Source organism: Rhagoletis zephyria, unplaced genomic scaffold (assembly GCF_001687245.7).
Source record: "Rhagoletis zephyria isolate East Lansing unplaced genomic scaffold, Rhagoletis_zephyria_1.1 Rzeph_scaffold_03517, whole genome shotgun sequence".
Classification (NCBI taxonomy): domain Eukaryota; kingdom Metazoa; phylum Arthropoda; class Insecta; order Diptera; family Tephritidae; genus Rhagoletis; species Rhagoletis zephyria.
The window spans coordinates 29,831-40,740 of NW_016160600.1; the positions used below are offsets into that span (position 1 = coordinate 29,831).

General features: G+C 40.7%; 2 protein-coding genes across 3 annotated transcripts; both read right to left on the minus strand.

Annotated features, from left to right (window-relative positions):
• Positions 1–394: 394 nt before the first annotated feature.
• On the minus strand, positions 395–3,156 carry LOC108369157 (U2 small nuclear ribonucleoprotein auxiliary factor 35 kDa subunit-related protein 2). 2 transcript variants are annotated; one of them, XM_017624163.1, is made up of 7 exons: positions 3,077–3,156; positions 2,913–3,004; positions 2,126–2,849; positions 1,957–2,060; positions 1,605–1,749; positions 693–1,265; positions 395–618 (listed from the first exon to the last, which is right to left on the minus strand). In XM_017624163.1, exons 1-7 carry the CDS (start codon positions 3,088–3,090, stop codon positions 528–530), a joined length of 1,743 nt encoding a protein of 580 aa, XP_017479652.1. In that variant the 5' UTR covers positions 3,091–3,156; the 3' UTR covers positions 395–527. The 2 variants fall into 2 exon arrangements, with proteins under 2 accessions (XP_017479652.1, XP_017479653.1); XM_017624164.1 differs by lacking the exons at positions 395–618; positions 693–1,265 and having other exon boundaries at positions 1,658–1,749; positions 1,917–2,060.
• A 541-nt stretch (positions 3,157–3,697) lies between these two features.
• Gr28a (Gustatory receptor 28a) lies at positions 3,698–8,689 on the minus strand. Its single transcript, XM_017624165.1, has 4 exons — positions 8,325–8,689; positions 7,936–8,238; positions 3,940–4,563; positions 3,698–3,861 (listed from the first exon to the last, which is right to left on the minus strand). Exons 1-4 carry the CDS (start codon positions 8,643–8,645, stop codon positions 3,751–3,753), a joined length of 1,359 nt encoding a protein of 452 aa, XP_017479654.1. The 5' UTR covers positions 8,646–8,689; the 3' UTR covers positions 3,698–3,750.
• Positions 8,690–10,910: the final 2,221 nt, after the last annotated feature.

The following is a 10,910-nucleotide window of genomic DNA, read 5'->3' on the forward strand; positions in this document are numbered from 1 at the left end:
AGCATTACAGACATTGACCCCAAGCCTGCAGGCACTTGCGGCAAGGCATGTTTCTCAAAGACCAGACTCAGCCAGGGACGTATGTAAAAGCTTTAACAGACGGCAGCGTTGATCGGGATTAACTGGGACTTAAGCCGGATCAACTGCAGTTAATTCCAGAGTTGATCCGGATCAACGCTGCCGTCTGTTTAAGCTGTAAGTCATTTTCTAAACCAGAAGAACTATAGACAGGCCTAAACGACATTCATCGGGGGCAAATCAAAACTTTTGTAAACTAGAAGAGTTCAAAAAAGCTATAAAAAACAAAATAGTTTACTTTTATACATACTTTAGGTGTAAAATAACTCGAAAACATATTTTTTAACTATGAAATTTTTTAACACTGTATGTTTTTATTGAAAATATTTAGTGCTTGCAGAATATCGTCGGTGATACTGCAAAACGTCAAGAGTCAATTATTACCCTTGGCGCCTTAGATGTGCTTTGATCTGCACCAGAGGTAGAAGATATTTCAAAATAAACCACTGTTAACACTTCGACGCCGCGTTTCTCCGCTCGGGACTTTCTTTGCTCCGACTTCTGTTGCTGTCAATGCTTTTATTTTTATTTGGAGTAAAGCTAGGCGATTAAAAAAAAAAAATAGTAATATTAACAATATTTCTCAGACTGTAATTCAGCAAAACTATATGCACCTATCTGAGCTACTAGATTTATGGTATTTTCGCTTTTTATGCCTCTCCTCAGCAGTTGAATGCTCGCATTTGTCGCTGCCATTCTTATGCTCTCCCTTGTCATCATCCTGTCTAGCTGAACGACTACTTTCACTTCCAGCAGATTTGCTCTGTCGACCATCATCACTCTTAGTGCTGGGTGTACAAGAGCGCGTAGTGTGATCATATTTGCTTTTACTGTGCTTATTGTCACTAGTTCTGGACTCATTTTGGCAGTCTTGATGCTTTTCAGAATGCTTTGAGCTGCGCGAACGCTTTCTTTTGTGCTTTTTATGAGACTTGTCGCGCTCATGTTTGTGTTTTTTGCGTTTACGCATTGATTTACCATCGACATCTTCGTTTTTTGTTTGGGTGTGGGTGGAATTTTTTAGTTTATCATCATTTTTATATCTACGGCAATCATCGCTTTTGCTAACTTTTTTCTCAGTCTTTTCTGGATCAAATCTCGTTGCTGCAACTTCAATTTCAGGACTTTCGGACCAACGCCAGTTGCGTGAATTGTGTTTCACATCATTCGCTGTCACCATGTTCCAGCTTGAAAAATATATTAAAGGAATTAAGGATAATTCAAGGCTTGCTTTGTTAATATGTATATCGTCGTTTAAAGTACAAAACCGCGTATCAAGATAATTCAAAACCACGTATGTGAGGGTGCCTAATTATTTTGTAAAGTAAAAACACTCATATTTCAAAATGTTTCTCTCTTTTATAAAGCAATCGCATTTCTGGCTAGTATATTTCAGGACGAATGGATAAGGCTTGAACCAAGGGCTTCTGTGAGTAAATCCAATTTTTGACAAAAAGAGGTCAGTTACGCGGTCAGAACGACGACGATACGCGCTTTTGTACTTCAAACGAGGATATGTATTTTACCTTATTAGGGGCGTGGCTACCTGCACCCTACCACTTGGTGTTTTCTTGGCCACCAAAGGCGTGTTGTACTTATTACCAGGGTTTTTGAATAAGTGTAAATAATTACATTTATCACCCTTAGGACATTTGTGCGCGTGCGATAAGCCTTTTTTCGAGAAATAGAAAGTTTTGTTAAGGAAAAGTGTTTAGCATAAAATGTTAAAGTAGAGAGATACAATTAAAAATCATATTTAACACAAGTTATGTGCCCTGTATGTTTTCTTTTGATCGTTTTGATGTTTAGATTGTTATTTGTTTTTCTAAAAAGGATACCATCAGAGCAATATGTGTTAGCTGCTAACGCCTCACGTACCACAAATAGCGCCCCGCCAATTTTCAATGCTTGAAAATTCTACATTTAGTTGCCTGCCGGCATAAAAGCGACCTTGTAGCTTTATAAAAGCTTTTAAAGCGGATCTGCAAATGAAAAATGATTATAATTTTCTGTACATGTATCACACGCAGCGATTCATCAAACGCACCTCTCCTCCAAGTACTCGACGAACACATGTCCACGCAAGTGTCGCAGCACATTACGCACAGTACGGAAATTTCGTAAATAACCAAATCCCTGCAATTCCGGTATTACATCATCAAAGAATTCTACATACGCCTCGCGCAAGTCCTGCTCACTTAACTCCAAACCACCATCAGCATTTGCGTATTCTTTGTGCTCTTCCTGTTCCAACAGCGGATGCATAAAGAAGTGACGCACAACAATTATGTTGGAAAGCAACGGTCTACGATGATTATTCGCACATGACGGCCCAAAGCGGCAACAATTTGTACGATCATAGAGAATACACAAATTCTGACCGGGACGTGACTCTACCACACGTCTCAGCTCTGCAGGTGCTGGACCATCAGTGTTAAGGAACCTTTCTGTACATTGCAACATTTGCTCAAACTCCGCAGCTGCTGCCGCTTCGCTACGTTCACGTTCCTCGCGGCGTCGTCGTTGTTCGGCTTCCTTTGCAGCCAGTTCCTCTGCTTGTTGTTTACGTTTAGCTCTTTCTGCGGCTTCCGCTGCTTCGCGTTGCTGTTGCTTTAGCCGGAATTCACGTTGAGCAAGCAAATCGCGCCTCAACCAAGTTTCCTCTTCTTCTGCATGACGCTTTTCAGCTGCGCGGAGCTGTTCCTCCTCAAGTTGAGACTGTTGTTGTAGCCACAATTGGTAGGCCGGATCTTTGAGTTTGCTGGCTTCATCTGTGTAGATTTTAATTTATGTAGTTTTTTGAAACGCAAGTGATATTTTGCAAATAGATTTACCTTCTTCCACACGCAAGTCACGCGCCACAGCAGCTTTCCGCCGTCTGCGCCTCCGTCGTTGCTTCTTTAACTCTTTTCGCCATGGCCGTTTGCTTGCGATTTGGAGCATTGGAAAATATGGCTTTATTAACTTTTTTTATAGTCAAATCAGAAATAAAATTTACCTTTTTCCCGGCATGGTTTTCGCTTTTGGTGTGTCTTTCTTTGTGATTTGTTTCGCGAAAAGTCAAAATCAGCTGTTCCCTGGTGTTATAGTATCCAAAGCACAGATGTCGCCGTTGAGCGAAGGAAGAGACACATAAGGGAAACGGAAAGCGCTGTTTTCAAAAGCGGTGGTGGAAGTCAGATGTGTTTTCCCGACACACTTTAAAATTTAATTACAGTGTGGATTTAATACGTATTGAAAAATATGATTGAAACGTCGGCCGGGTAATGTTCTATAATAAAAACGCATTTTGCGTCGAAAGCGGTCCGCCTCGGATTTATGAATGTACCCCTGGCCAAGCACAGTCACTACAAGAACATTTCTCAAAACTTTGTGGGAATGTTTTTATGATGTTAGAACAACAGCATTTGCGGGCATGTTATCGGAACGACCTGGACTAATATCTGAACAAGGACTGTCAGCAGTATTGCTCACAACTCTGGAGATAATTGTAATGTTGTTACTTGTAATTGTAAGGTAAATACTTTCTGTTACATTAATGAAAAGCAATATAAAACCTTTTGTACGTATTTATTTTGCAAGATTATTACAATAATTAGTTTGCATGAGTGACACTTATTTGAGACATTTTAGGTTGAAATAGATATTTTTCCATCCTTAAGGCACATCTGTTCATCCTGAAGCTGGAACGGCTGCCGATGAGGCGTTTGTTCGTTCCCAGTGGGACGGCGTGGAGCGAAATTGTATCAAAATAATGAGATAGCAAGTGGCGGCACCACAAATCTAAAGGTAAGACAAAAAATATGAAAGTACCAAATTAAATTCCATCTTATTTCCTTAACAAACGCCAGCACTTCTCACCGTAAATATCAAAGTGCGATCCAATTTGAAAAGCCCAGCTGCGGTGAATGCCACAGGTCGATGTGACAGTTGCATTGAAAAGCGCAAAAGGCGATCTTGCACAGCCGAGTCATCAGAAATATTCAATATTTTATGTACAATAGCTGCAGTTCTATTGCTTTCCCTAATAGTTTTGCTGCTGCCCTCGACGATCAGAAGTATTATTACCACATACCACACCATTTGCGTAAAGAAGAATGCGAAGAACTCATCTGCTTCAAATTTATCAACACGACTTGGTATTATAATCGCTTCCAATATATAGAAATCATCAAATAGAATGAATAGAAAGGATATAGCGATAATGGCGAGCATTGGATAATTGAAATAATCCTCAATGGTACAGCAAATGTCGCAAAGTAAATTGTGTACATGGCTCACTTGCTTCAGCGCTGTTTCAGGATTTTCACGCACAATCGAAGTGACGCTATAGCGTGGACGTGGTGTGATGGTTGGTTGAATAACAGCTGCTACATGTCGCCGTGGTATGCTATGGCGGCGTGCTATACGTATCACTGAATGCATGGGCGAGAGCTCGATGGCATCACGTTCCTCGATATGCGAGTCGAGTATGTCTTGCAGGACCTGTGAAGGGAATTAAAATTAGAGGATTATACTTAATATTAGGCAAATGAAGTGAGATAAAGTAATTTGAAGCATCTGGGTATTATGCAACAGTTCCTCAACTATAATTAATTCCTACTCTTGCGCTCACTGGACAACGTCAGCAGCTCAAGAGCGAGATTTGATAGTCAGCCAGTGTGTTACCTGATCAGCCGATGGATTGCGGCTCGCTATACAAACGTGATTAACGAGGTATTAATACCCAAAATGTGATTGCGCGACATATAAGCATCGGATGGGCTACCCGCTTTTGGTATTCGTCCAGTCAACCGTTTTAAGGACTCTGATTGTCCGCCCCCTTGACGTCTTTCTGAGAGCAAATCTATCTACTGGGAATGGAGTATCTCCACATCAACATATCGCTTATTTGCGTCCAAACCTCGCCACGACATAAAAATTGGGATAGGCAAAGAAGGTATCTTTGGTAGTATTGTCGGAGAATTTAGGTCACTTGACGATACCTGCGCGGATTCAGGCTGATCACCTTCACCGTAAACCAAAACATGGTAGTGTGAAGCAATAAGTTCTGTCAACAGAAGATCCACCATGCTACAATGTTGTCATCGGATCGAAAAGCGAATCCAATCACATTGTGATAGGCGCAGAGCACGTCGCAATATACGTCGAAATGATTCGCCATGCCGGTCTCACTCTGGCTCTAGGAGAGTACTATTCAACACACCACCAAAAGTGTGCAATGGTATCGCCACTCTAGTTTCTGACGTGGAATGTCAAGCCCCTGCAGAGAAAAAGGGCAAGGTGCGACCAAGATGGTTATCGAGAGATAAATAAGAAAGAAGAGATGAATCATAAAAACTATGATAAAAGCCAAAGTGGGATGCTGGCCTTCAGAATAAAGTACGATTTTTTTAGAAGTGGAATAATTATCTGCATGAAAAATGAGCCAGGTGCACCAATAAACTTAGCGAAGCTGGAGTATTGGTTGACCGTTTCACAAGGGTCCATAGTAAAGGTATGGACATAGCATGGTCAAAAAAGTTACAGGGAGGCAAGAAAACCCACCTTGAAGAAGAGAAGGATCGAAAGCTATCACAAGACACGCAGAAATACCTTCAACCAATGGGGTACATTAGGATAAATACTGGGATTAAGAAAGAGCATTGTAATGCGATGAAGTTTAATTAATTAGGAGGTAGGCCAATCCAAAGGTGACCGGGTGGTATATGGAGTTAGGACAATAAAGCCAAAATACACTGTCGTGAACAAGATTGGGAAAACTATATAACAAGCTAAATTACTAAAAAAGTAAAATAAGGGCAGCAATGAAAGATTCCTGGCAGAAGTTCTTCGGAACAATGAGACATCAAGGCTTCGCAATACCAAAACCAATTCGGAAAGAGGAAGTATCGGGATGGCAGATGGCTTATGGAATCAATGTCAGCAAAAGGCCGACACTTCCCACAAGGGAAGTTGGGTAAAGCGGTGTACTGTCGCTAAATGATGATATTTCCATCCAAACCGATGTCTCAAGGATGGAAAAAGGAGTCTACAGTTAAGGCAAAAATAGTCCCTGCCTGATTGCTGCAGTATCTTTCAGGAGGAGATCTTCGTTGGGTTCACTGAGTCATGTCAAAACCTCTCTCTGCTGGGTTCCTGGATATGGCAAACTCAAAACGAAATAACCGATGAGATGGCTAAAAGTGCCTCGGAAATTAAAATGGACGAAGCGTATAACTCCCTACTATCACCGATTTCTTACCTAATAAGGAAGGTAAGCAGTAGCTAATTCCCCATGAACCAACCATGACAACTGTGAGATCTAAAGATCCTTCTGGCTGAGATTCAACAAGAGTCGTAATAGTAATAACAATCTCCTACGGAGTGGTACCCTCCTCTTACCTCTCAGCCACAGCGGCTGCCGTACTGAAGAACAGTTGATGCTAAAAAAAAATCTGAAGGATGGGCTCTTAACGGCGTCACCACAGGGTACTGGACCAATGTTCCATCGATAGCGTATACCAACAAGTTCTCTCAGCAGAAGTTGTCGGATGAGAAAGAATAGGAATGGATTCACCACAGGTAAGGTGTTTCAAGCATATCGGAGCTCTACAGCTTCGTCTGGGATAGAAAATGGTTTAACAGACATTGTACTGACAATATGGAATAATTTCGGTTAGAAGGAGGTGTGAAATTCGGCCTCCGAGTGGAAGTACAAGTCATTTCTAGCACTCGCCTAACCAAATGTAACCTATATAGAGAAGTAAAGCGTGTGGGCCTGGTTTAGGATGAAATGAAGTATCTACTGTCAACATGTCACAGTTGACGTGGAATATTTTGGCATTACGCTCAACAGGAAAATTCTCAAAACGTCGACATGACAACATCCAGAGCCACAAGAGAACTAATGGTATGCAAACGACTTGTGGGAAAAACATGCGGCTGCGGTCCTAGGTTAATCAGATGATGACCAATGATAATCCATGAATCGGTGGCCTGGGTCTCGAGCGTCAACCTAGTGACTTGGCATTTTTGGTCCAGGATTTAAGATCGCAGTTTCCATGGCAGACTCCCAAGTGCAGGTTCACGTCATCAATCTGCGTGAAGTGATTAATCTTCAGCGAAAATATCGCAACGACAACATCCTAACATTAAGCGATAGGCCAGCCGCACTCAGCGCCCCTCATTCTCATGAAATCATGTCTGCATTGGTTCTCGAGTGCATAGAGAGACTAAAAGCCTTAGCAGCAAACAACAGAGTCTTCCTTCGCTGGATCCCGGGCCACAAAGGCATAAAAGGAAATTAAGTGACGGACAGGTTTGCTATGAAGGTGGCAACAACAACACCAATCGGTCTCAAGTCCTTCTTTGCAATAGGACTACACACCATCAGAGAAGAAAAAACAAGTAGAGAACTGTACTGGAACCAAGTCACTGGGAAGCGGCAGGAAAATAAGCTATTGGGAGGATACAATAGGAAAAGTTATGACAAGCCCATTAATCTATCAAATTCGGACTCTGTCCTATAGATTCATACCGGTTCTGTAACAGGACAGCTGAAACTTCTGATCACATATTCCTCGAATGTGATGCTGTGGCGCGAAGACGAGAGAAGTACCGGGTTTAGGGACCCCGCAGCCGAATCACAAACACTCGATGTCACCAAACAACCTACTGGATTTCCTAAAAGAGCTAGGGATGACCAAGGCGTTGTAACGAGCAAGAGGGCATTACAATAGATCTTCTGGTCTCAGTGCATGCCTCAACCGAATATCAAGCTATCTATCTACATAAGTATCATTGTTATTTCCATTGTAGCATTACTGCTTATTGTTTACATATTTATATACAAATAACTGTTTCCCTTTCAGTTACCTCATTCATCATGCGAAATCGTGTACGTGTCAAATGTGTGGTACATAGAAATTTGAAGACCATAATGCTGATATTTAAGTGCGGCAAGGCGAATGTTGTAAACACCACAAATGATGGCCAAATTTCTGCTGAACGCAAAAGCATATAGCTGACCAACAAATAGACAGCATTGAATAGTAATAAACCCATCGAAGTCACAAATGAATACAACAGTATTTTGCGATAGTCGAGTTTTAGGCCCAAACGTAAAAATATATCATCCACCACCAGGCAATTTTGTATGATATTCAGCAGCAGGTTGCGCTATTAGTAAGTACAAAGGAATAAATATATATACAATTACAAAAATAGCCAATTAATTAAACGCTTTTTACGCTCAGATCACTTACCTTAAAGAAAATCGAACTGAATATTGTAACCATTGCAATTATGCCACTTAGCGAGAGCGTCGCATCGCCCAATCGCGTTATGCTGGTCTGAAAGAAGTAGCTAATGATGGAGTCACCTTCGTGTCGTGAAAGGAAGAAACATAAAACAAAAAAGCAAAAATGCACAATGCCCGCGGCGAATGAGCAAACAGAAGTGCGCACTTCTTTGTTGACGCTCATACGAAATGGTGCCAATCCAATCAAGGATATGTAGGCCAAAGGGCGGAGGGATTGTAAAATGCTATCCGATTGCGTTAGACGTTTCAAAAACTGCCATGCCATTTTATGCGCGAGCACTGCTTCGAATTGAAAATATTTATGTAATTAAAATGTGTAAGAATGAAGGTATGAATGTGTTGTGATTCTTATCCTTTTTGCTGTATCAAATAACCGCTATTTTTAATTTGTAGGTCAAAGTCAACCGGAAGTACTAACAAAAATTAATAAACGCTTAGTAAACGTCCGCCAGCGACGCGCACTTGTTGATTACTGCCACGGAATTTCATAATGCGGTAAAAATTATTTCTTCCTTGTTATGTGTTACGACTAACAATGCCTCCGTATTACTTACGTATCGGACATTGTGTAAATAGTTTATAAATACATACAGTGCTGGCCACCCGAATAGCGCTCGCTTTTTATCCTCGGTATTGACACTTTTTATTTTTGCGGTGTTAAATGGTGTACCCAAAGATTTAGCAGGCAGAGCTGCCACTGCGTGTGGCGCAGTTATTGTTGTTGTAGCGGCACTACTAAGCCCCGCCTGTTTCGGGTCAACTTTTAATCATTATCGTCAAGCTCAACTAACGGTAGGCCCAGGAAACGAGCTGTTTCGATGGGGTCGGACCAAAGGGAGAGGGGTGTTAGTTGAGTCGGATTGAGCTGGCATGTGAAGAGGTGGTTGGTGTCGTGGGGGGAGTCTCCACATGCCGGGCACTCATTTGGGATGTTTGGGTCGAGTCTGGACAGGTAGCTGTTTAGGCGGCTACAATATCCAGACCGTAACTGAGCCAGGGTAACGCGGGTCTCTCTAGGTAGTTGAAGCTCCGTCTCTTCCACAGGTGGTGATTGGGCTCCGATAACGACATTCCTAGGCCGGGAGTCGAGGTAGGTGGAGACAGACTCCCTATGAATGTCGTTAATCGCTCGTCTGTACGTCATTGGGTCCAGTGGTTGTGGCGCAGTAAGGCTAAGTGGTGTGGACTTTAAGTTCGCCTCGAGCTATGGCCACACCAGTATTCTAAAAAGCTTGGAGTTCTTACCGACCCGAATAGACTACTGCATACCGCTTGTGGTTCCGAAGAGATCTTTCAACGCTCACATTCCAGCGAGAGAGGGCTGGCATGGGCGCAACATCTGAAGTCGGGGTCGTGTAAATATATTTATGGGAGAATCGAAGCTAAATGATAAGGTAGGTGGAGGCGTCTTCTCATAATAACTCAACAAATTTGTATCAAAATTTCAATCTTTTTTAAAACAATTTGAATATGCAGATTTTGATGTCTGTGAAGTTGGCAAACATACGGTTTGACGCAAAAAGAAAAAAAGCTGTCCTGAGTAGCTAGAATAACTAAAAACTTTAAATTTTTTTATTTCTCAAAAATTAAAAAAAAAAAATTAACGTTTTTTGCGTAATTTTTCTGCACTTTGTTCTTTTCAGGAACTCTAGACCTATTGAAAAGGTACTTTATAGTTTTTATTTTTTTTCAAAAATTAAACTCTAAACTTTTTTCAAAAATGCTGTTATTGGAGTTATTTTGCACAACTGCTTACAAGTAACCATAGAACTATTGAAAAACTACACAGAACAGTTTTAATTTAATTTTTTTTCAAAAATTTACTTTTTTCGCCTTTTTTGAAAAAAAAATTTGCATTTTGTATTTTTTAAAAAATTAACTATTGAAAAGCTATGTATGAAAGAGACAGTATGAATTTTTATATTTTTTAAAGTTAATCTTTCCCAAATTTAAAAAAAAATTTTTGTTTTCGGTGTAAATAATATTACAGAACTTTTTATTCTTTTTAAGAAACTCTATAACTGTTGAAAAGCAACTCAGAAATATGCTTAAAAATTTCGAAATTTTTTATTAAAATTTGTTGAATTCTTATAAGTTTGCACAAAGTCGGATTTACATGGTTTTTTTGTTATAGACTCTTATAAAATAATAGTAAATATTAAACAAACGAAAGAAAAACTGTCAATACTGAGGATCAAATTAGGCCGCTATTCAAGTGGCCGGCACTGTATGTATGTATGTAGGCTATTGTATGTACGCGCGCTATTGATATACTTTTGGTACGGCGGTGGCATTTGGGAGTGTCGCACATCCACCATTGTAGATATTGTGGCTGTCTTTTGTTGTATTTTCGCGACATTCAATACGCTTTATATGTAGTTTGTCAGCTGAGGGGCTGGTAAAGTGGTTTCGTTCATAGAAGTTTACACGCATCGTTGCGATAAAAGGACATTGGCAGCAATCGGCTTGAATGGATGGCTCGTTATGAGTTGTAATAAGCTGAAACAATTGACATCAATAAATAAAATGT